Below are 25659 nucleotides of genomic sequence, written 5' to 3'. Positions count from 1 at the left end.
TTTGCTGCAAGGTTGGGGAAAACCGTGGAATGTGGGTGCTGTAGGTGAAGGTCGGGGGCGGGAGGGAGGGAAATAAGGGAGCTTTGTGTTCCTGCCGGGGCGATCTGAGGTGGGAGCAGGGATGCCGGCAGAGCCTGCTGGGTGAGAGAGTGACACTAGAGGGTGCTTTAGGGGCAGCTTTCCACTCCCAGGGACCGAGAAATTCCTTCTGGCAGCCTCTTTCTTTTTTTTGGAGAAGGATCTCGGGGGGAGTGTCGAGGGAGAAAGTAATTCGAGCTTATGGATGCATCCGCCCTTTTCTGTGAGGCTTCTCTGTTGCCTGTGCTGCTGCTCTTACCGGGCTGTGGGTTCTGCTTTTCCTGTGGGCTGGCAACCTGGAAATCTGGGAATGGAGCTGGATGGATTGAGATGGGAGGTGGAAATGGCTTGAGGATGGTTTGGTGACCTGGGAAGCACAAGGCTGTCGCCACTGGATGATGGTTCATGAGGTCTTTACAGCAAAAAGGTTGTTTCTAGCACGAGCTGGCCACCGGTGTGACTCCTTGGGATCAGGGCAAGGCTAAAGTGCAGGGAATGTGCCTGCAAAACGTGTCCTGGGCTTTTTTCCTCAGCAGGGCCTGAAATTAAGCCTGGCTGGAGAGAGGCAAAGGGATTTTAACCCCCTGCTTTTGAGCTTGCTCTGGCTGGGTCCTTGAGCATGGAGACAGGGGCATGTTGTGTTCCAGGAACCAACTTCTTCCTGGGCTTAGAAGTCCATGCTCAGAACCCCCCCTGTGGTGCTGCTGACAGATTGAAGGGCTTATGACTCAGCCAGAATTCCAGCTGAGTTTTGCCTTTCACATGTATTTCTGCTAAGCACTAACTACTTCCAATCCCATATCCCAGAAGCCTGGGTGGAGCTGGTGCCCTGTTTTTCCCCAGGACTGGGTTAAATACAGGTTTTGAGTTTTTAATGTCTGTCAGTGAGTTTTAGGAGGTACTTCTGGGTAAATGTTGCTTTCTAAAGGTGAACTCATCCTCACTGTCACGTTGGTTCAAGCTTCAACTGTTTGTCCCTGCAAACCCACTTCTAGGGCTTGGAAACAATTCCCACTGAGATGCTGGAGGGTCTCTGGCCTTGGAGCCAGTTGAGTGACACTCCACTTCAGTGAGAGCTGTGGTGGCACTTTGGGGATCTCAAGCCTTTATTGTGTTGAAAAACAGACATTTTCAATGACAGAAACAACAAAGCCACTTGAAAATTCTCTTTGTCTGTACCTGTTATTTATGGCTTTGTGTTTTTAACTAAAGGCAAACATGATCTACAGTGTCAAAGCACCATCTTAGCATGAATGTGCTTAAAACCTATTTATCTTTTCAGGGAAATGTAGCTTGAGTGAAAAACTGAGTCTAGTGTGAACCTCCTGAAACAGATGCATTGGAAATTGGTTATGTAAATATTCCTGGAATGTGTACAGGTTGATTTGGACTTAACCATAGCAAGTGCTGATGTTTAGCTCCCTGCTCCCTATTCTTTGTTGAAACCCACCTGTTCTTCCATGGTCTGTTTTTCTTTTCTGGCTTGGGGTCAGTTACCCCTTTTACAGTCAGTTTGGAGCCTCCAAGGGGTGATATTAATTTTGCTTCATTTCTGCTGGGGGTCAGTCTGGAAGAACTGACCTTCTGAGAGCGTTTAAGAGCTTTGTTTTCTCAGCCTGAAGTGATCCCAGAGCAGCCCTGGGATGGGATATCAGGATGTTGCTGCTCTCCATTGTGTTGCACTGTTGCTTCCTTTGCTGCTGAGGCACCTTTGGGGGTGTCTCCAGAACTGGCATTTCCTGACACGCCAAAGAATGGGCCCATATTTAGCTCATTAAAAACAGAACTGCACTTTTCAGTCCTGAGTAGCCCGTGGTTTTAATCCCAGGGTAATCCATCACCCATCCTCATCTTGAGGCTTTTCAGACCTGTTGGGGGACTCAGAAAACCATCCCTTTTTATGCTTTGGGGCACCTTGGGGACAGTGACACCTTTGGGGGCTTTGTCACCTCCCAGCTGTGCTTTCAGGGGGTTTCTCCTAAAAGTAAAATCCCTGATTATTCCATCCCTGCTCCTTGCTGAGTGCCAGGGGGGAAGCAGATAACCTGCTGGAGAGGGGGGGAAACCAGGTCAATGTGGAGCTGAAAAGCTCCTTGGGAAGACATGAATCACTTCCCAAGTGATGAACCAGTGGCAGTGAGGGACATCAATCACAGAGATGCTTTTTATTTCACCAACACTGAAAGGTTCCTGCTGTCTGTGCTGCAGGGACACACTTAGAAAGTCCTCAGACCTTTTAGGGGGTGGGGAGAGGTATTTAAGCACCTGATTTACTTGTTCCACCTTGAAGGAAATGTTCCTGTTCTCAGCTGTAACAGGAATGATGAGTGAAGGCAGGCAAGGTGCCTGTTTACAGCACCACAGAGCTTTTGCTTAGAGATGATTTCCTTGGATTTATTAGATAGCACCTGGCTGGGATTGCCTGGGGAAGTGTGTGTGAGGGGAGGAAGACAATAGGGAGTGCAAAATAGCTGTCTGTGAATAAAACAGTGCTAAATATTGAACACTGTTGTATGAATCTTAATTTCTGGAGTTGCCTCTGTGCTTCCAGCTCCCACCCAGGCCGAAATGCTGCACAAAAATTGCCTCTTTCTCCCATCTGATCGGAAAACAAGAGAACAGCGAGACCTAATTCATGCCTGTCACTCTGTACAGATGTTCCTGGCTGTGCAGAGGGCATGGAAAGCACTGTTTTATCTGGACAGGACCATTCAGTGTTTCTTTCATCCAAGTAGGAGGTCAGGGAGGGAAAAAAAAAAAAGAAGTAACTCTGGTTTTGTGTATTCCAGCCTTAACTTTTAAAATTCATGAGGCTTTGACAGTTTGTACTTGCAGGTCAGGAAAACATCCGGTCTTTTTTTTTCTACCCCCCCTTCTTTTTTTTTTTTTTTCCCTCCTACTCATAATTTCCAAGTCTTTCTTCAGTTTGAGAAAGTTCTGCACAGTTTTTACTTTGTTGCTGTTTTTAGTGTCTGTGTGTGCTGCTTGACTTCCTCATCCTCACTGGTGCTGGAGGCAACCAGAACCCACAAGGGATCTGTCTGTGTTCGTGGCATTCTTGCTCTGGACCAGAAATACTTAAAATATTACTGGCATTAGGCCAGGATCCAAATTATCTCGTTTAATTCTTTTTGAAGTTTATGAGAATTTTGCCTGGGGGAAGGGACAGGGGGTGAGGCAGGGCAGGACACCACATAAACTTGTCCTGTTATTATTTATTGTTTGTGCTTTAGCAAATGCTGCACCTAATAAAACAAAAGATCCCTTCTCCAAATTAGAATAATTTGAATTACAGTTATAACATAATTAGAATTACATTCCAATAAAATTATTTGATTTACAGACTTTATGACTGGAAGGGGAAAAGAATTTTGATCTAAATAACAATGGCTTGGGGAAAGCTCTTTCTCATGCAAAACATGACCCTCAAAGATATTTTCACTTATATCAACGTTTATACAGACCAAAACAATACATCAATGAGGTTTATTACAACCACTCTCTGAGTGTCTCCTTAAAAAATGTAAATCCATGGATGAGTGAGAAGACAGGGATTTAGGGCTTCCCCTTTCCAAAGCAGAGGTGTGAAGCAGAGCAGGGTAGGATCTGTCAATCCACAGTTCTGAGTGCTTTCTTCCATTTTCCTGCTTTGTGGGTTGGGTGCTCTGGATGGAGTAGGTTGATAATTTATCTGGAATTCTACTTGCATGTGACTTATAAGTATTCTTAGCACTGTGGAGGAGGACAGGGTGCCTGTGCATAGCCTGTCTCTCTTGATATCTGCACAGGTTTTTTTGTTACCTTATTCAGAATGTTTTTTGTTTTTTTTTATCCTCTGGAATAGTTATGTACAGAGGCTGGAGGAAAGGAAAGGGCTTGTCCATGCAGCATTAGCAAGTGAATGTGGGATTGGGACTGGAAAGAGCAGCAACACCTGCTTTGGGGGTCTCTGGAGAGGGTGGGTGACCCCCAGCCCCTTGCAGGGTCCTGCTGTGAGGATTTTGGAGAGCAGGTCCCAGGGGAGTTGTGGCAGAGGCAGCTGCACCCCTCAGACAGGTGTTCCAACAAACACCTCCTGAGTGATCCCTCTCCTTTGATAACTTCCCGACCCTCACGTTATTTGGCAAAGAGAAAGAAAAAAAAGAAGTGCATGACTGCTTATCTCTTAATACCTTTCTTGCCTGAGCTTTGATTTCCAAACATGTGACTCTGCAGCATTAGTCTGTCCTAGATTTGCCAAGCTTGCAGGTCTCCTGACCCATTTTACAGCACTGTGATTTGCTTCCCTCCTTGACAACCTGCAGGTCCCAGAGCATCTCATGGACAAAAGCCAAGGCCAAGCCAGAACAGGCTGGTCCTGATGAGGGCTTGAAGCTGGGATTATGTGGGGGGAGATTTGAATGTTTTTTTTTTTGGTTTGTTCTGTCATGGGGCGAAGTGTGTGTTCAGCTTTATGACTAAATTCATGACTTTTGTCCACAAATAAACCAAAAGGTGTGTTGCCAAGTTCCTGTTGGGATCAGTTCTCACGGGGGGTGTTTGGGATCTCCCCCTGCCCTGGGGCTCTCCTGCAGGCACTGCCCACACTTGCCTTCACAAGTGCAGTTGAAGATGATGCTGCACAAGCTGCACTTTCACCCTCGCTGCTTCCTCCTGCAGTAACATCTCACAAGTGTCTGGGAAGCATTTTGGGGGCCCTTGGCACTGAGCTGAGCCTTCCTGTTGCAGCTGAGCTCCCCATTTCAGTGTTACTCACACGGGTTCTGAAGCTTCAGCCCCAGTGCCACGGTCCCGTTTCGTTTCACCTGCCCTGGAATGATCAAAGCCCCTCAGAAGTGACTTGCTGCTGAATTCAGAGCTGAGCTCTGCTGCTCTCCATCTGTTCAGGGCTTGGGAGAGTAAGAAAAAAGATCTGGTGCCGTTTATTAGGTGAAGTGGGAAAGCAAAGAACCACGTTTGTTGCTTTCCAAGGGGGGTGTGGGCATTGCAGTCTGTGTTTCCTTGGACAAATTTCACAGAAAGCTTTGAAAACCAGAACACAGACATTGAATTAGTGCTACAAGACCCCTCCTGTCCCCTGAGCAGTGAACAGAGAGGACATGGTGATTTTACAGGTCCAGGTTTTTTATCAGTACACTTGTCCATCATCTGCAGTCATGGGGATGGGGGTATCTGGGTGCAGAAGAATGACAAAATACCTTAAAAATACCTTCAAGCTAGTAGAATATTTTTATTTTTACATAGCTCTCTTTACCACCCCTGAAACATGAATGCCTGTAGGATTTACAAGCAAGACTCTTCCTCTCCCAAGGCCAAAGATGTTCAGAGATCTCTGTATGGAGTAAGAGTGTGTATGTTCATCTTGGGCATTCCCAAATTACTTCACTTTTTGAAGTAATTTAAATGACCCTTTACTAAGAAATAGTTAAACTACAGGTTATTTGAAATATTCTGCCCCATTCCCTATGACTTTGTGTGCTGGAGCAGCGGGCTGTGTTCAGATGCTGCAAGATGAATAGAAGAATTCCCAGAAAAAGCAGAGTGTGTTGCAGGAAACGTGGGTGGTAATGCAATAACTGGCACTTCCCCCTCTCTGCCAGGCCTGGCCCTGTGGGTGCTGTGGTGCAGAAGGTCTCTGGTAACGGTGTGGGGGGAAGAGGTTTTGGTTCTTCCCTGATAAAGTGATGGGGCAACAACGGCTCCCTTGTTCCATGTGTGCAAGAGCAGTGGCTGGCACCAGATAAGACACCCCCCCTCCAGCTCCAGGGCAGGGACTTGTCCCCTGCCCCTCTGAAGATTTCAGTTCCCATTGGGAAATTCGGGTTCCCTTTGCTTTCTGTAGCAGTTGTTCCTCAACCTGTTCAGAGGAGAGGTGGGTTAATCCATCCCTGGGCAGAGAGCCCTGGGGGGGGGACCAACTCTCTTCCCTCCGGGGAAGCTGGAGAAGGGACTCTTTGTTAGGAACTGGTAGGACAAGGAGTAATGGGTGCGAAGGGAAAGAGGGGGGAAATTCAGGTATAAAATGAACTGATGGGACAAGGAGTAATGGGTGCAAAGGGAAAAGAGGAGGAAAATTTAGGTTAGGTATTAAATGAGCTGATGGGACAAGGAGGAAGGGGTACAACTTGAAAAAGGGGAAAGTTTAGGTTAGGTATAAAATGAACTGATGGGACAAGGAGGAATGGGTGCAAAGGGAAAGAGGGGAAAATTTAGGTTAGGTATAAAATGAACTGATGGGACAAGGAGGAAGGGGTGCAAATGGAAAGGGGAAAATTTAGGTTAGATATAAAATGAACTGATGGGACAAGGAGGAAGGGGTGTAAATGGAAAGAGGGGAAAATTTAGGTTAGGTATAAAATGAACTGATAGGACAAGGAGGAAGGGGTACAACTTGAAAAAGGGGAAAAATTAGGTTAGGTATAAAATATCTATGTAAATAAATATCGATATAAAGAAGTTCTTTACCACGGGGGGGGTGAGGCATCGCAGTGGGTCGCCCAGTGGGCTGCCCCATCCCTGGAAGTGCTCAAGGCCAGGTTGGCCCAACCTGGAGCGGTGGGAGGTGTCCCTGCCCCCGGCAGGGGGGTGGAACGAGACGCTCCTTGCCGTCCCTTCCAACCCCTTGCCATGCCCTTGACTGCTGTAAACTCGGTTATTCTGCGATAGCGCGCTCCGGGAGGGAGAGGTCCGGGGGGAAGGGGGGAGGCAGCGATGTGACGGGTGGCGAAGCGGGCGCGTCCCCCTCTCCCGGCGCTGTGGCGGCGGGCAGCGCGGGTGCCATGGGATGCTGCGGTCCCGCGGCTGCTGCACATGCTCAGCAGAGAGCGGGGCGGCTCAGCCGCTGGCGCTGCTGCTGCGGGGAGCCCTGAGCCTGTCCGCGGGGGGCTGGGGGGGCCCCGGGGGCGGGGGGCGGCCGTGCCCCGGCGCGGGGGGCTCGGCGCATGGGGCTCGGCGCTCCCCGCGGGACGCTCGCCGGCCGCGGCTCCTCCAGTATGTCCTGGGACCCCTGGAGCTGTCAGTGGGCAGACAAGGACACGGGCAGCGGATTATCGTGGCTGTACTAATGAAAGGGTTCAAGCTCGCCTGGTAAGCGCTGGGTGCTTTCCCCCCCCCCCCCCCCCCTCCGCTCCCCTCCCCCAAAAAAACGCCTGTCCCCCAAATCGCGCTGCGGGGGAAAGGGATGCGCGCTCCGCCAAGTTCCGCTGCAGCATCACCCCGGGGGGACGCGGCTGGGGAAGGAGGGAGGGAATAACGATGGGCCGCTGCTGGCCGGGCATCTCTGCGCCAGCATCGTGATGCCCTGAGCCTCCCTCCGCGCTGGCTGCATCTCCCTCCCCGCTGCCGCCACCCCTTCCCCTCCTCTGCTGTCGCCTAAAATCAGTTTAAGGCATCGCCTGCGTGAATCCGCATCCCTGTGTGCTCACCTGAGCCCCTGCTCGTCCCCCGGGGCTCGGGGGATGTTGGCACGCAGAGAAAATCAACCTGTGCGGTTTTTTTTTTTTATTTATTTTATTTTTCCCGAGGAAAAGTGGGGGAAAAAAAATTTGTTTTGAATCCTGCGTGCGTGGAATGGCTCCTGCTCGGCTTGTCCTTTAAATAGCTGCTTTTTGGGGATGCATCTTCCTGGCGTGTTGCTGTAAGGACATTATTAGAGTTGGGAACCCAGAGCTTCCAGGAAGGTACCAAAGTGCTCGTTAATTCTTTGATCGTTTCCCGGGTGTTTTGGGGGAAAACTCTCCAGGTTTGGATAAGTGGGCAGTGAAAGAAAACATTGTGTGGGTGAAAGTCAATTAACAAAGCTGTGTGTATATATATCTGAAATGTTCACATGTAAATATTTTTGTTCATAGAGCCTGTATTTTACATGGGTACATAAATATATACGTATATAACAGATATGAATGCAGTTATATCTAATATAAACTTAACCAACAAAGACTTATATAAATCTTGCGTATATCAAAACTGGCTTGAACCTCTAGGATGTCAAAACTACTTAGTTGGAATAAATAATCTTTTAATTATTGTGATGAAATTGATCTAATCAGAACTTTATCAGATGGGAACGGCTCCATAGTTAATAGTGGAATGTGACTTTGTAATTTGGGTAGAAGTAGATGTCAAGAGCAACGGGAAGGCCTGTTCCTTTTCCTTAATCCTTTTTCTCTGTAATGAAAAAGGAAGTAATCACAGAAATAACAGCCTCTCTCAAGTGTGCTGCTTTGCATCAGTATGAATGTGGTGCTTTGAGATCCTCGCCTGTGAAGTGTGAGAAACCAGGGAAGTTATTTTTTATTTGTTGTTTTATTTATTGTCGCTATTTTGATTTTGTATTTTTTTTTTTTGCAGTGCAAAAAAATAAAAGCACTACAGTATAGCACTAGGAGGCATCTTGTACTGGGCCCCAGGGGACAGACTAGAGCCAGGGATGACTCAATAGGTCATCTCTTTTCCTAATTTCTGTAATTCTTTTATTTAATTACACTGACAACCTTTGAATTTTCCCTGTGTGTACATGGCTGTGTGTAACACAGACTGTACAAATGACACAGCTATTGGCGTTTGAAAACATTACACCTTTTTTTTTTATTTTATTTTATGTTAAATTAAAAAAAAAAAAAAGCCCCAATTTTGCAGTGCTTTGCTGCTTTCTGTGCTGTGCAGTTGGGCCGAGGAGTTGCATAATAGCTGAGTGTACTACCAGGAGAGCAGAGCATGTGTAGGAAAGGCTGGGATCGTGTGGATCTGCACTAACATGGCACCCACTGCGTCCCTCCCTGTCCCTCTCCAGCCCTCTCCTCCACCTCGGGTGATTGCAGAGCTTTTGTGTGCCCAGCTCTGTCCCAGCCTCTCTCACAACTCACTTTGGAGGCAGCCTGGGAATTCTGTCACAGCTAAGCAGGGGAGGGAGGTGGATTCGGGGCTGGCTGGGGACATAAGCAGATTACCCTGTGCTGGAGGAAATGCTGGCGGTGCTTCAGTAGGTGACGCTCTTCCCTCTGAGTTCCTCAGCTCCAGGCAGGGGCTGGGGGGCCCTGGGCTGTCCTGGGTCCCTCTGTTCTCAATAATCAGTTCCCCTGGCTCTCCTAGAAACACTTAAAAAGTGCTGACCACTCCCTGCTTTGCCTCTTCAGCATCCCCTTCGTCTTCCTCTGAATCCCACAGAGAAGTCAAACACTCTGATTGCTTCCCTTATTTCATTATACAGCATTTTGGATCTTTGCAGTAGTTACTGTGTTCTCCCTCTAGGCACTTCTATTTATTTGGTTGTGGTGCAACACCCAGGCACAGAAGGGTGAGTTAAAGGTGTTATTTCAGGTTCTGTGTCACCCAAATCTAGGTGTGTGTCGCTGCTGGACTGACTGTGTGGTTCTAGAGGAGCACAGGTCTAAGTACAGAATGCAGAGTTCCCTGGGCTTTGCTGCTTGTCAGACTTGCTTGGGGTACTTTATTGGGCTGGCACAGCCTCAATATTTGCAGTGAAATGGTTTTACAGCATTTAGTATTTATCCAAAATCATAAAGCACGTCCAATGCATGGGATACAGGCAGATCCTTTGGTGTAGGAGCGGTGATTCCCGTTCTGGCACTGCTGGGGTTAAAAGCAGTGGACTTAAAAAATGGCAAAAAGACTCATGATTTCTGTGTGTGGCAGGAAGGGCAGGAGCACAGGGACAGAATGCTGTCAGCAGGAGCAGCCCCTCTGACACTTGGCAGTGGGATTTGCTCCTGCCAGTTTTTAGGCCGCCGTGAGATGGCACAAAATAACGCAGGGCGTTTGACCAGGGACCCTCTGGCCACCCTTGGGCTGGGTGCAGGCTTGTCCTGGCCCAGGCCAACGTGCTGATCCCTCTCAGGATGCCCTGCATTTGTGCAGAACGCCACCTAATTGTGCCCCAAGTGATCCCCCCACCATCTGGTCTCCCAGGCTGCCGGGCGGGCTCGGGGTGCTGCACAGCAGGACCCCGAGGGGTGACCCCAGAACGTGGCTGTGGCACAGTGCAACGCCCTGATGTGCCAGTGCAGCATCTCACCGTGGTGCTCCAGCATCAGGAATGATGCTGCAGTCCCTGACTACACTGCTGTGACGTGTGACAACACGGGGTTGTTTTAGCAGGGCCTAAAGTCTTGGTTTAATAAGACGTTTTCGTGGCACAGGGGAATGTTTTCTTACGTCTGTATGTTGTGACATGGCATTGGGAGAGAGAACTTCTGCTTCCAGGCTGACATCACTGTTATCTCAGAGATCCTTAGGGATTACAATCAGCCAGGCCTTGAGCTTTAACTCTGGGAAAGCCACAAACTACAGCAGGACAGGCTGAGCTTTCCCTCCCCTCTCGTCTCAGGCTGTGCTGCTCGCCTTGTTCTTCCTTGTTGGGAGTTTTGGGGAGCTCATAATCCACCACAGGTGGATACTAATTGAGATCTTCTATGAAAAATGAGAATTAAATGGTGCTAATAACATTGAGGCTGTGGGTTTGATCCCTGGATGGGCCATGCACATCCTTGTGGGTCCCTCCCAACTCAGAATATTCTGATTCTCTGAAATGGCAGAAGAGCATTTCAGGGACAGAACCAAACTTGCTGTCCCATAAATGGGATACTGAACAAAACCCTGCTCATCTGATTTTCCTCCTTTTGTGGTTCCTTCTGCATTGCTTGTACTGCTTTGTTGACTGGAATATTTCTGAGCCACAGAACCTGCTCTGTGGAGCCCACTGAGAAAATAAGGGCCAAAGGCTCTGCCTAAAAATAAATCTGTAATTCATTTTTCTGCTAGTGCCTGTGGGTGAGAAAAAAAACTCTCAATGTTCCAACACCCTACTTATCTGAGGGAAGGATCTATTATGTAGTTGTGGGGGTGGGATGGGAACTAGGTAGGGTTACAGAACAGCAGAGCTAAAATTAGAAGTTGTTTGATGTCAGGGAGCAGTGAAGATTAACTTTAGGCAGATTCAGCTCTGCCTTCTGTAAGGCTGCGACTTCAGGGGCTCTTTGTGGCTCGTCCAGGCCAACACCACCTACCCTCTCCATGGCTTTGGAAGTGTCTCAGGGCATGGAAGAGGGGCAGGAGGGGGATACATAAGCTCTAATCCTGCCTAGCTCTGTTCTTACAGGCAAGTCTTGTGTCTTCTATGAAGTCTAAAATCCCAGGGTAGTGAAGAAGGACAGGAGGGATGTGTTGTGTCCTTGGCTCCAGAGAACCAGTACTTGCTGGAACACAGAAAGGTGACAAACGTGGGTGTTTGGGGTTCTTGCCTCCTTAATTACCTAAGGAAATGATGAAGCTGTTTAAATCACTCCCAATTTCATATTGATGCTGCAGAGACTTAAAGAGCTGCCATGTGCAGCAACAGTGAACTTCGTTCCCGTGCGCCGCAAATGATTCCGAATGAAATTGGATTTCCAGAATCAATTCTTCCTCAATTTCTGGAGGAGCCCAGCAAAATAGTTCTGCTGAAGTTACATAATTGTACTGCTGTGCACATTGTGCTGTTTGACCTTCACATTCCAGGTTAAAATGTTGCATTTTAGTGTTTTGTGTCATCGATTTTTCTGCGTCTACATCATTCCCCGTGCTTTTTATTCAGAAGGAAGGAATAGGTCCTGATAATCCTCTGCTAAAAGCCATCAGGGATGACCCACATACATATAAATATGGCTCTGGCATTTTGGAAAGAAAAGGCTTTCACTCCTTATAAATTCTGCAAATGGATCTTGGGAATCAGGATGTTCCCATTTGCTGTCAGTGTGGTAGGAAGAGGAAACCTTTATTAATGGCTTGCTCATCTCTGCCTGGATCCAGAACATTCTGAACCTCTGTCCACAAAGTACAGGAAGATGTTGTGTCAGGTGACTGGAAGAACAACTTTGGGCAGCGTTGGGGGATTTATTTTGCAAAGGGGTTTGTGTAATTATAATTACTAAGTGTTAGCAGCAGGTTTTGTGCTAATTTATCCGGGCTTTTCAGCAGTGGGAAGCCATAGTAAGCAGAGAGGAGCCTAATCCAAGTGCACTGCTGTCAAGGAAAAAACCTTGCACGCAATTCCCTTGGCCAGGGTGCCTCGTGGGCACCAGCTGAGCCAGAAATAGAGCCCAGAGCAGCTCCTTCCCCGTTTTTGCCCTGGGCTGCCACGCTGAATTCGTACCTTCAGTGGTGACACGGGGCGAAGCACGACTGAAGTGACTATTTTAGCAAAGGCAAAACGTGAAATTACAGTGGAGGGAGACTATTTGAAGGAAAACTGAGCCATTATGAAGGCCTTGGTCTGAGATTTGGTTTGCTTGCAGCTCCGTGTGATGACAGACTGGCAAAAGCGCCCCTTGAGCGATTTTTGTTCGTTATGTGGTTGGTTTTTGGCATCAGTTTTTGCTTTAAACTTGGATAAACATCTATAATTTTATGCTCTGAGATATATGTGCTTGTTGAAACCTCTCTGAGGACAACCAGACAGAGGAATCCTTTGACTTAAGCCATGAAGGTGCTGCACTTTGCCGAATCTCTCCCTCAGATCTCTCCTTGGGCTGCAGATTATTTGGGCTAATTGAATCCTAACCATTTGTTTGGCTCCAAAATTGCCTTTCCTCCTTATCAGATGGTAAAATCACCTTGCTCTCTCTCTCTCTCCAGCCCTTCAGCAGCCTCATAAATGTCAAGTGAAGGGCAAAGTGCTTGGAACTGTTCTGGAATCCTGCAGCCACTGCTCGCTCGGGGCTTGAGTTGAGAGGGATGAGGCAGCAGTGAGGCTTCTCCAGAGATCCTTTTCCTCACGTGCACGGGAGTAAAAAGCGTGGAAAGAGGCCAATTCAGTCAAGATAAACTTGACCAGGTGTTGCTTTTCTGTGCCAAAGCTGAAGTGTGGAGCTGTTTGGCTGCTTGGTCCCTTCAATGGGAACGAGGTCCTGCCTGTGGAAGTCACGAGAGGCCCCTTTGTGCCTGGGTCTGTCCCTGACCTCTTGTATCCTGGGGTTGCCTCTGCCCCAGTTTCCCTGCCTGCAGAACGAGGCAAACCATTGCTCTCCTCCTTTTCCCTGGAGCAGTGTGGGATTTCCACGGGACAAGTGCTAGAGAGGGGGGTGCTGGACAGGATTCCACGGTTTTTAAGCGTGTGGTTGATGGTTGTGTTGAACCAAACAAGGAACACTCACAAAGCTGAAATTTCTGCCGGACTTTTGCTCAGCAAGTGGGCACTGGCAAGGCTTGGAAGGGCCAAAAATTGCCATCAAAACTCTTGTAGAACTTTCTGGCCAGGATCACCATGTCCTGTCCTGGTCAAGATCTCTTCTGCTTAATCACTTTTGCCAGCTGAAATTCCCCCTGGGAATCAGACTCCTCTCAATTCTAAACTAGTTCTGGTATTCCTGTGGTTGATTAAGCAGCTGCTATTTTATTTTATTTTTTGTTTTTTTTGCTTGAACCTTCCCCTGCTTCCGAGTTCAGTCCTGGTTGAAAAGTGCATCTTAATGCCATTATTATTATTATAATTGATGCTTATTAGGAATGGTAACTGCTAATTTCAGTATTTTGAGCCTGGTGGAAGTAAATGATATAAATTGAGGTGTAACAGCAGTAATAGCATCCAAGTATAAAATATCCAAGTTCAGGCAATGGAGAGACCCAGCCAAATACTGCACAGAAATCAGGAGCTGTTCTTTTCCTTCCATAACTTCAGTGTGCCCTTGCAGAGCCACGTGCCGAAAACAAGGTGCTGGAATGTTCTCTGAGCATCTCCTGGGCTAAAGTTTTCCATTTGACCAGATTTAGGTCTGTGCTGTTGCTTGTACTTTACATTTTCCAGTGGTTTGCTCTCCGTAACCATTTTTTCCTGGACAGAATGCTCTCTGTGGTCACAGCCAAGCGACCTGGGGGGAGATGCTCTGCTTTTTTTCAGCTAAAAAAAGATGCAAAATGCTGCCATTCTCCTCTGACAATGTCACAGCCACTCCGTGCATGTGGCAAAGGAGCAGGGAAGGAGAGATTTGTGAGGTTTTTTGGTATGAGAGGCAGATATATATTTGAGGCATATATTTGGAATCATTTTCAAACCACTTGGAATACCAGGTTTGGAAGAATGTGGCTCCACCACACCTAATTTCAGGCCTTGGAACTGGAAGAAGAAAAATGGAGGAGAAAATGAGTGGAATGAAAAAGACTTGGGGAGAAGAAAGAGGTGGATATTGAGGTGTATATTCAGGAGCAGCAAAGATTTTGTAGCAGAAAAACAGCCCATATATGCACATGAAATTAGAACAAATTAGCTGGGGAGGGGGGGGAACACACAGCTTGTTTATCTTTAGTGTTAAGAACAGCTCTCTCTGAGCAGAATAATTCCTTTAATGAAACACTGAGCAAACAAGGCTGTGTTTAGATGGCAGGAGGAGGAGAGGGCAGAGGAATCGTCTGCCAGGTCTCATCCCTTGCAGTGAGGACACACCAAGTGCTGTGAATTAAAAGCTCTGCACAGGAGCCAGAGGTATTTTAGAAAGCTGGTGGAGCCCCAGAGCTGTAATTTTGGGGTATTTCTGACCCCACAGGAACAGGAGTAAAGCAGCCACGGAGATGTGAGAGAAGTGCCCTCTGCTCCTGAGGAGATTGGCTTGTGGCTGTGCAGCTCTCAAAAGTGGAATTTTGTTGGTTTTTTTTCAGAGCTGTCAACTGTTAAGAGAAATGATGTGCTCATGTGGTGCCCTTCAATGTGAGGCACATTTTAGGAATGAGGTTTGGGAGGCAAACTGTAGCTGAGTTGTGGGCCATGAAAGAAGGATGTGTCTCAGGGCTGGAGCTCAGAGAACCTGAGCAACATTCAGCGGCTGCTCCAGGGCAGCAAAACTCCATCACTGCCTCCAATACCTGCTCTGTTATTTTTCCAGCAGGAAGAATAGGTTCCCTGTGGATTCTCCTGAATTTCTCTTTTAAAGGCAGCTGATAGCACAACTGATCTTGGAAATGGAATTGTTTCTAAGATTGTGTTGTTTTACAGCGAGAGAGGCTTTTAAAAGCAGGGGCTTGCTGTGCTGGAGATTTCCATGCCCACCTCCAGAGTCAGAGCTGCCACACTAAACAGTCAAAATGAACAAAGGGTTGAAGAAAGGAGGTGATGTCAGTATTAGTTTGCAGATGAGGCACATGGAGATTAAAGGTGTTTTTCCTTTTTACATGTTTATTAATAGATGTGCACTAGAAAGCTTCCCTGCTGGAAGCTTGGCTTTGGTGAGCAAGAAATTGTGAAAGCTTAAACCACAAGCTTTAAGGAGCACAAATTCTATTGATGTAAGAGTTGGGATCAGAAATGCAAACTGTCCAGCCTTATCCCCTGCCCTTCTCATGGGTGACTTGTCCCATACCACAAGCTGGATCCATACAATTGTCCCCAAAGCAACTTATGTCTTGCTCGTATTTGTTAATACCATAATTGCCTTAAGGACATCTGTTCTTTCAAGGGGCACAACCCAGATTAAGAACTTGAGACGATTTCGATGTCACTTTGCAAGATTTCCCACAGGAAACTCAAAAGTCACATGGTCCTGTTTCTCCGGGAGGGTTTGGGAACAAAAATACAGCAAGTCAAAACAATCCTTGAAATTGTAACTCTCCAACAGCTGTAACACCAACTGAATACAAACCTTTCAAGAGCCCTCCTTGCTGCAAGCTGGGCTGCTGCCTCTTGGGAAGATTGTGGAAAGCAAAATGAGGAAAAAAAAAGTGATATTGTTGAGGCATTGATCCATGCCTCTGGCTCCTGGACCAGGAGCTGCACTTGGATGATCCTTGTGGGTCCCTTCCAGCTGAGGATATTCTGTGGTTCTCTGATTCAGTGTGAGACAGTTCCCTGTTTTATCTTTATTAGTGGTTACCTAATGGGGTTTATAAACACGACAGGTGAGTTTTATAGCACTTCTCCCCTGCTCTTGGCTGCAAGGAGTTGACTTCAGCTTAATTTTTTCCCACAGCTTAATATAATCACATCTCTGGTTGTTATAAAACCTTTTAATAGGGCTTCTCTTTCCCTTTCATATTTACATTCTTCAAATATTTGTTGACCACTCCACTTTGTTTACCCTTCGAGTTTCTTTTCCTAAACCATCCTGGTCAATATTGGGATGTTTTTGTTGCTTTCCTTTGAACTCACTGCTCTGCAAGAAAAACCTTTCTGATTGCTTGTCACTCACTGAATAAAGTTCCTGGCGGAGATTAACTGATCATACAGAGCAAATATTTCATCAGCTCCCCTGAGGTTGGGTTGATCAGACCATGCAGCTCCTGTATCATGTTGCAGGAACCTGTCTAGATTTGCTTTGTGCTCACACCTTGACGTCCGTGCTGCTTTCTTGCTTTTTAAATTCTTTGGATGGCTTTGTTCCCACTGCTTGGAGTGGGTACAAACCCAAGGACAGTGGTTTTCGTGCTTTGCCCAGAAGAAAATCAGGCACAACCTCTGCTTATTTTTCCTGGGATAGGTTTTCATCTGTGTGTTTGGATGCACTTTCAACGTCAGTCACATCCTTACCTTGTGCATTGTAGAACTTCTCTGTAAAGGCTTTTCCAGGGGTTTGTGTTTGGAAATACCCGTGTGTCAAGACAAATACTCCTCCTGTTGCTGCTTGTGCTGCCTGTTGTGGGGAAGTAGGTGGTCTGTGCTGTCTGATAAGGTTTGGAGGGTGTGCAGTCCTTCTGATGAAGAGCTGGTAGAAATCACTGAGCAGTCAGAGAGCTCTGTGGGAGTAAGGAAGTGGAATTCGGAGGTAATTGGGATGTTTATGTCCACGCTGACTGCTCTGCTCCTTTGTCGTCACAGCAGCGCTCCCGGGTGGTTTGCGGAGCAGGGAGTGCAGGGATGTTTAACAAAGCTCCGCTGATTTCCCCGGCAGGAATGTTTGGGATGCCAGGGACGTGTAACTAAACAACCCGAGCTGTGCCAGGGCGGCAGAACGGACCGGGCAAGGAGAGCAGGAGAAGAGACGACTCATCCCGAAATTTCCCTCCTCCTGAGCGCCTGGAGCGAGGAGCAGCACAGGGTTAACAGGGATGTGGGCTCCGGGACAGTCTTAAAGAGACAGTGGGAGCTTTTCCTGGCGGTGGGCAGCAGCCAGCTCGGATGCCAGGGCACATTGCAAAGGCGGCTTTGTTCCAGCCCTGCCAGCCCGTTATCAGAGCGGGGAATCTTTGTGTCCACGTAAAATGCATCGGAGCGGCGAGACCCTCGAGTGGTTCAGTGCTCTCCCCCCCAGCAGAACTGCTGCTGCCTGCGGTGCGAGGGGGGGTTTGAGCCCCGGAGGGCAGAGGAGCGGGGAGGACCCACGGCTGTGCCCCGGGGAATGCCATGTGGTAACAGGTGGACATTCCATCCTTTCTTTAGCCCCTTCGGTTTTTTTCACACCCCCTCCATCTCCCCCCCAGGGCAGGTGGGAGGGCTCCTTCCTGGGGATGCAGGTTCCTTTGTGTGCCGGGAGGTCAGGCGATTCCTCAGGAAAAAGGATGCCCTGACGCAGTGCGGGGCTGGGATGGGGATCCAGGCTTTGGGGGAGGAATCCCAGCCGGGGCGGGAGGGATGGGGCTGGATCCAGCGTTTGGGGGAGGAATCCCAGCCGGGGCGGGAGGGATGGGGCTGGATCCAGGGTTTGGGGGAGGAATCCCAGCCGGGCTGGGAGGGATGGGGATGCGGGGGGAGAGGCTGAGCAAGACTCGTGGTGGAGCAACACGGGAGTAGGGGCTGGACTGAGCAGCTCCTTAGTGGGGCTGGTGGGTTTGTTACAGAAATCAGACCATCCTGGAACGAAGGGTTGAGCAATTCAGCGGGAGTGGGGATGAATCCAGTGGGAATGGCTGTGGGGATTGAAAATCAGGTGGCTCAGGAGCAGTCTGAAGGTAGAGACTGGGGTAGTGGTTTGGGGGAAGGCTTCAGGGGGCTGATTCTGGCTGGGATGAACAGATTGGAGCACTTCAGAGGAACGGAGAAGCTGGCAGGACTGTAACAATTACATGAAGCAGAAGCACAGGCTGCACCAGGAAGGAGACTAGACCCTTTTAGGGCCCTTTTCCTCTTCTCTTAGTAAATCTACTCTCGGGTCTGAGCTGTCCCAGCTCAGTACAGCGTGGAATAGGGAGTGGAGGGATGGTGGATGGCAGGAGTGGGGCATGGCTGTGCCAGGAGGTTGGTGTAGCCCAGCCCCTGGCACAGGCCAGCCCATGTGCAGTTTGCTCTCTCCAGTGGCAGCTACTGAAGCTTGATCCAGATGCCAGGGAACCCTCTCTTTGCACTGAGCTCACACAGGAGCAGCACATGTGAGGGTTCCTGGGAGCAGGGGGGAGGTGACTGTCTTGTATTTGGAGTGGCATCCAAAGAACAGGAGTTGGGTTGGGTTGGGTTTGAGGTGAAATTTTGCTGCTGCTTGTCCCCTGGTGGCCACCTCTGCAATGTCACTGTACAGTGGCATGGCATTTAACTGTCCTGAGGGAAGAAAAGAAGGATAAATAGATAATGGAGGCAGGACTGTAATGACTCCACAGGGACCTGTAATTAGCGTGGTCTCCCGTTTCTGCTGTTATTTTTCTTTGTGTGTAGGATAACCTCCCCTGGCAACCTGTTCTGCTTTTCCTTCATCCTCTCTTAAACTGGGCACTGATCTGGCTGGATGCACTCTGACCCTGGTGGTTGGAGGTGATCCTATGATGTTAGTAGGGTCTGAAATCAGTGCAGCCTCTCACCTTCATACCTTTCACTGTAATTCCTGAGGGTCTGCCTGCAAGTGCCCTGCCCTCAGCTCAGTGCTGGAAAATATATCCTGGAGTTACTTTTATTAGTGCTCCATCTCGGAGACATCTGGCAGTGTTATTGATGTGCTTGTTAATCTTCATTTTCAAGTGCACTGACTGCTGTGTACATTATCTGTGAGTGCAGTGCAAGGGCTTCTGGGGTAAAATATGCACCAGCTTATCATCAGTGCAGGAGAACAGAACATGGAATGGTTTCACAGGAAAAAGAGATGGATTTAGTATCAAGTGGGAGCTGGCTTAGGACTTAAGATGTGTGTCTTTGTAATATATGATTAGAAATTGGAGACACTGCATTGGTGGGGGGGTCAGCCCAGCCAGCTTTGCCCACTGCATTATTCCAGGCTGGTGGTTCCCAGGCCTGGAGCTGTGACCTGTCCATGATGCTGTGTGCTCTGCATTGGTCCTGAGCAGGGTGCAGTGCCTGCCCACGTTGGGGTGGCATTCTGTTGGTCTCAACCTCCAGAGAGCAAAGTTGAGTGGCTCCTCCTCATTTTCAGAGATCAGGCTGAATTAAAGAGGGCTAAAACTGCATTAAATATCCTTGTGGACAATACTGTTTGTGGAAGTGATAGCTGTAGTCACTGCAGGGTTTTTGGGCAGTTCCACATGTGATGGCAACTGAAGAAACTGTCTAGAAATATCCTGGCCATGCTAAAACCACTTGTCCTGGCTGGTGTAGGCTCTAGCTCTCACTCCAGCACTTGTTGGTGCTGAGCCTAAACTCCCACAGCCTTTTCCCCAACATCATTGCACCTTTTCCTGCTTTTGGCTTTCCACGTGCTGATTGTTTGAGGATGGTGTTGGGGACAACAGGTAGGGCTGTGTTTCCTGGGTGAGGTGGGATCTGCTACTTGTGAATGCCTTTAATTCTGTGTGGTTTCTTTTGTGCAATTAAGGAGAGCTAATTAGCTCCTTTTAGTGCAGTCTCCTTGCAGAGGTAGCTGACCTCTTGTTAATCCTGGATTAAGTTCTTACTTAAGAACTGGCTCTTTGTGTGTCCCAGTTAAGATGTTGACACTTTGTTCTCTCTCTCCTTGTTTCTCCTCCTCCCCCTCTTCCTCCCCATGCCTGTGAGCACATGATTCCCTGCCTCCTCCTTCCCCCCCACTACTGTAGGAATCCATGAGCTCTTAGCAGCCACTGTATCTCACTCCAGGAAAATGCAATTGTCAGCTCAGAGTGCTCTAAAAAGACTTTTGCTGGGTCTGGTACCTGTCTAGGAGCCCATTTTCATTGCAAGGCAAAAGGAAGAGCTTTGGCAGTGCTCCTTGTTGCTTTAAGGGGGTGAGAATCCTGTGGGGTTTGAGGAGTGGCACCCACTGGAGGCTGGAAGGATGTTCAGTGAACACAACCACATTTCCCAGTGGGAGAACTCACCCTGGGCCATGCTTTGCATTCAGGAGTCCCTCCATTCAGAGCGAAAGAGGGTTTCCAGCAGTGGCACGAGCAAAAAAACCACCTGCAAAACACTAATTCCCACCCAGATGCATCAGTTGCCCACTAATGCTAATCCTACTTGCAGATCTTGAGGTTGCAGCACTGAGTTTTCCCTAGGACGTGGTTTCTTGACGTATCTGATGTGCCTTTTTGAAGACGAGCCCAAAAGTATGAGGAAGGTGTTGTGTCCTTTGGTTCTGTTCCAGACTCAGCTGAAAAGTAGAGATGCTGGGGGATAACTGCATTTTCAAAACAGAACTTATTAAAAGGGGGCAAAGAATTATTGGGGAAGGGGAAATGAGAAACCCTTGTGTGTTTTCAAATCCGGGCGCTCATTGTTCCCTGACATTTTGCAGACAGACTTTCAAAGGCTTCTTTTTGTTTCTGTATCCCTGGTGTGGCTTACAGGGAAGGTAAGATTGCTCCAGGTGGGTATAGAGTTGATCTCAAACCCACTGGATGGCCTGGGCATTCAGGCCCTGCTCTGTCTCACAGGTATCTATCATCAGCCATCAGCCCCAGGCTTTAATTACTCGGACAGTGCCTCATTTCCTCTGAGCTGGGAGATGCAAGGGATGCAAAATATACATTTTGCATACAAGTGTGCTTGTGTTACTGCTGGGCCTGAGACAACAGAGCAGAAAACAGCTCTGCCACTGCTCCAGCAGCTCCAGCAGGCAGGGAAGGTACTGCTCCTGGACACTGAGGAGCCTGACACAGGCATGCCCTGAATTAGAGCATCCTTTGTGCTCATTTATGGCTTTGCACCTTCTGCAGGGCTTGGTCAGGCTGTGGTGTGGGGCCATAGCCAGACACAGCTCAGCAGTCAGGCCCTCCTAAAGCTGTCCTTCACACCCAAACCAACATCCTAGTGCTTGTCTGGAGTCTTGAACACCGAGGCAAGGGCTGACACATGTGCAGGTAAAGTGTGTCCTGCAGCTCTTGAACGAAACAGGAACTTGTAGCCTCATGGTCCTTAAACATCCTTAACATCTTAAGAGCTTCCTGAAACGTCCTCTTCTCACTTCAGTACTACCTCAGTATTACCACCATGAAACCAGCTGTCTTCAAAGTGCCAGGAACGGTGCTGCAAAGACCCAGAAATGTAACAAGAGTGTCAGTCCTTCCTAAAGTTCCAGGGGGAATTTTGCAGATCTGCTGAGGTTTGTAAAGCATTTGAGGTGCCACGTGATTTTCTAAATTACCCATAACTTTGCCCCTTGCACGCCATGGCAGATAAGCCTAAGGAGCTTTTCTTTAAGTAAGTCTTGCAGTTTTACTCCTGCTCTTACAGTGCTTTTGGAAGCAGAACTTTTGTTTGATTCATCTTCCCTCCTGTCAGTCTGAAGAGTGGATTAGTCTTAATCTCATATATTGAATTTATCCTACCTCTTCATGGCCTGCTTTGAGCCTTTGTGTGTTTTCCATTGTTCCAGATCTCAGTTTCATCAGGGCTTTTTGGGTCAGTGTAACTGTTGTGACTATTGGAAAATAGCATTTTGTTCAAGCCTTAATAGTCATTCAGACAAAACATATCAAAATTTGTAGGGGCTGAGAATCACACTTTTAACTATTTTCTCACTTTCTCTGAAAGCCATAAGAAAAAAAAAAACCACTGAAAGATTCATAGACTGTAAACCAAAATGGGACCATTCAGATATGTCACTCTGAGTCCTGTTGGATGCAAGGCATAAGACTTGCCTGAACTGATTCTGGTTCATGGTACAGAACAGTATTTAGCAGAAGACAAACCCTTGCATAATAATGTTGGCCACAGATGGATAATTGAGCCTTGAATTAGTTACAGTGGGTAGTTTTGTTTGCTCCCAAAAATAGGTCTCTCTTGTCTAGTGAGAATTTGTCTGAAAGCTTCAGCTTTCAGCACTTTCATCTGTTCCCCAGTGTGATCCAACGGGTGTTCCAGGTGATCACTGAAATCTTGGCCTCCAGTCTGTGTTGAATGGATTCAGAGCCACTGCCTTTAGTGGTTGCTCTTATCTGGGCCCTCTGTAATCCACATTATACACTCATTGAGCCTGCATACAATCCTGGACACGCATTTCCGTGGGAATCACACCATCCTGGGATCTGGGGTGCTGCTGCACTGGGCACAGGGGATGGGAAAGTTTGTGTGTTACAAATGCCATTTCCTTTAAACGTGTTTGTAAATTCTCCAGCGGACAAACTTTGGTGAGCGTTGGAATAAACAAAATTGACATCAAGGCGAGGGATCATTTAATTTCCTAAAACAGTGTCACACACACTGTGAACACATTGGGTGTATCCTCTGAGCAATAGAAGGGGATGGTGCTGTGTAGTGCCCGGATAAAAACGTGTTTGGTGATGGTGTTTTCAGTTTAAAATCCTGTGCAGCATTTGAATTGCACAGTGATGTGAGTCTGCTGGAGCACTGATGTGCTTGAGAGCAGAGCACTTCCTGCTCCCACCGCTTTTGATTAGAGCAAAATGATGGGTAATCAGCCTTTTGGAAAGATGCTCTTTTGGGAATTAGCACTTAAAGCTGTGACTGATTGTAAAGAGAGGAGAAAATGGCCAACCCTGTGTGTGGAAGGGGTGAAATGCAACACAGGCAAGCGAAGGGCAGAGTGAGGAGTGTTTGCATCACTTAAGGCACAGCTCCTCCTGTTAGCAGTGGGGGAGCAGTAAGTCCCTGAGGGGGCCATTCACAGCATCCACAGTAAAATAAGTCAGTGCAATTCCACACGTGGACATTTGTGCTCCAGTCCAGGTCGTTCTACTCTATTCCCTTGTTCACACAAGGTCTGATTTCATATCCTGGAAGGAAGAATGCGAGCCAGTTGATTGTTTTGCTCTCTTCTTAGTCACCCTTCAGTCTGTATAATTTTTATTGTACCGTGAGAGCCCTTGAGAGGGATTGGAACCCTCCTCCTTATTTCTGGAATAAAGATGTCCATGAGCAGATGTGTAGGGATATAGTGGTGTGTCCCTCAAAGAAACACCATGTACTAATGCAGCTGTTGAGTCCTCAACTTCGCTTGATAATGTTTCTTTAAAAATCCCAGGCCTGTTTACACATGGATAGGCACGGGGGAAAAAAAAGAAACCACATTAGCTCCCTGGTCGGAGCAAGCTGAATTGAGTTGAGGTCGCCTTAATTCTGAACCAGTGTGTAGATAATCCACTCCACCGGTTAATTAGGGTTTCATTTCCCTGGCTGTTCGCGTGTTGACACGCTGACAGGTTTTGAAAGGTGTTTCTCCCCACCAGCGCGTGTGCTCGGCGAGGGACGGGCATGTCCCCAACCTGCGGGCTCCCAACTTCGCCCAGCTCCACGGGCAGCATCCCAAAAGCCGCGGGCGCGAGGAGGAGACCCCGGGAGAAGGAGAAGGGTTGGGGGGGGTAGCGTTGGGGGGGGTAGCGTTAGGGTTGGTTTTTCTCCCGGTTTTCCGGGGTGGCTGCGAGCGAGGAAGGCACGGAGGGGGATGAATTATGTAAAAGGCAGCGGCGAGGCTGCGCACGCGTGTGCTCTGTGTGTGTGTGTGTGTGTGTGTGTGTGTTGTGTCTGTGCGTGCAGGAGTGTGTGAAAGCGCTGCCAGCGACAGGAACAGGCACCGACCGACATCCTCATCGCCACCGGCAGCAGCAGCAGCGCCACAAAGAGCGGGGCGGGGGCTGGAGGGGGGGGGAGGCTCGGCCATGGCCGGAGCGGGCGCAGCATCCCCGGCGGGGCGGGCGGGGGGCTCGGGGAGCCCCGGGGAAGGGCTCTGAGATGGTGCGGGAAGGTGGGAAACCCTCCCCGCTCGCCGCCGGGCCCACCCACCCAGCCCCCCTCGGCGCCCGGAGCCGCCTGAATGAATGAGCGCCGCGCTCGCTCCCGATGGCTGCCAGGTCAGTGCGCGGGGCCGGGGCAGCGCTGCCCCCGGCTCGGGGGGTCTGTCTGGGGGTCTGTCTGGGTGTCCTCGCCGTGCCCCGCACGCCGCTCGCCAGCCCGTCCGCCCTGCGCTCCCCGGGCAGATTAACCCCGGAGTCCATGTTGGTTGTTGCTGCTGCTCCTTTCTGCTCGGGGGACTCGAAAGCAGCAGCAGCAGCAGGCAGCGTGACATCATGTTGCAGAGATGCTTCGTCTCTTTTTACCCTTCCGCCGGCTGATCTCCCTTTTTTTTTTTTTTTTTTTTTTTTTTTTAAACTTACTAATTTGAATTTTTTTTTATTTCCCTCCCCCTCGTTCTCTCCCCCCACCCCGCACGTGCCTTTCCCTCCCCTGCAGCGGAATTGCTAAAACAGCCTTTTCGATTGTCGCAAACGACCCGATGAGCAGATCCTTTTTGGCTGTTTGTTTTTTTTTTTTTTTTCTCTTTTCATTCTTCCTTTCTCTCTTTTTAGCTTTCATTCCCCTCACCCTCCTCCTTCCCCCGTCTCCCCCATCCCCAAGGGGACACTTATCCCTCCCATCACATCTGGGTCCAAGGAGGGGGGTCGGGGTGGGATGAACAGGGCAATGCGTCACAGGAGCAGCCGGAGCTGCTGCAGGAATATGGTGTATTTGTTTGCCCATGTGCTCCCTCGCTTTGAAAAGGGCTCGGAGCCCTCGCACGGATGCCACGGTTCCGCTCTGTTCCTCTCTGTGGTTGTATATTTGCACGGATGGGGAGAGGCAGGGTTTGCTTTTCAGGCTCTGCTCCAGACTCTGTACAGGTGGCTTTTTATTTTGTCATTATTTATTTTTTATTGTTTATTTATTTATTTAATTCATTGCACTCTCTGTGTTTATAGGCAGTGAGAATCTGCCGAATCCCCTAAAACGCTGCTTTTTCTTAGATTACTGGTGACTAGCATTGTCCTGTCCATCGTGGAAATCACGATTCAGAAAAGGGAATATATTCCTGTTCCCTTGCTTCATTAAATCACGTGCATCTGCAGGAGAGCTCCTTCTGGAGCTGGTGGATTTAGGATGGGGCTTGTGATTTGGACTCAGTAGGACAGGAGGAAACTTTGAGCCAGATCTTAGGGGTATATTTTACAGCAGTGCAGTAACTTTGGGTGCCAAACATGGGAAGCCCCCAGCTGCCCGTGCCACTGATAACCAGCTGGATGGAACAAGTGAGAATGTGCCGGGTGGGGGCACAAGCCTGAAGCAGGTCCTCAGGACAAAGGACTGTGTGTGACTCTTGCACTGAGGGGGTCTGACTCTTCCCAGGATCAGCTGCAGCCCCTGACCCTCTCTAGTTTTAACTTGGAGCTGGACAGTGCTGCTGCATGGATAGAGCAAAGGGGAGAGAATGGCATGGAGATAGCAGGGGGAGGGTGTAGAATTGTTGCATTGCTGTTTTCTGAATGGTAAAGGGAGGCAGCAGTAAGGGATGAACAAAAGAAATCGATTTGATCCCA

The 25659-nt window shown here is 48.6% G+C and overlaps 1 protein-coding gene across 9 annotated transcripts in view; it reads left to right on the top strand.

Annotated features, from left to right (window-relative positions):
* The window catches only part of GRAMD1B (GRAM domain containing 1B), a 92637-nt gene that overhangs the window by 23929 nt on the left and 43049 nt on the right, over positions 1-25659 (top strand). Inside the window, exon 1 of one of the 9 annotated variants that reach the window (XM_051812228.1) lies at positions 7023-7164. The exons of the other annotated variants lie outside the window; for them this stretch is intronic. Within the exon in view, the coding sequence (XP_051668188.1) occupies positions 7142-7164 (23 nt within the window). The 5' untranslated portion in view covers positions 7023-7141. Of the gene's footprint in view, positions 1-7022; positions 7165-25659 lie in introns of those variants that run through there. 9 annotated transcript variants of the gene reach the window in all.

Source organism: Manacus candei, unplaced genomic scaffold (assembly GCF_025592945.1).
Source record: "Manacus candei isolate 608988 ecotype Guabito, Panama unplaced genomic scaffold, ASM2559294v1 h1tg000086l, whole genome shotgun sequence".
Lineage (NCBI taxonomy): Eukaryota > Metazoa > Chordata > Aves > Passeriformes > Pipridae > Manacus > Manacus candei.
The sequence above is the reverse complement of the archived record's forward strand: the minus strand, read 5'-3'. Positions and strand labels throughout refer to the sequence as shown.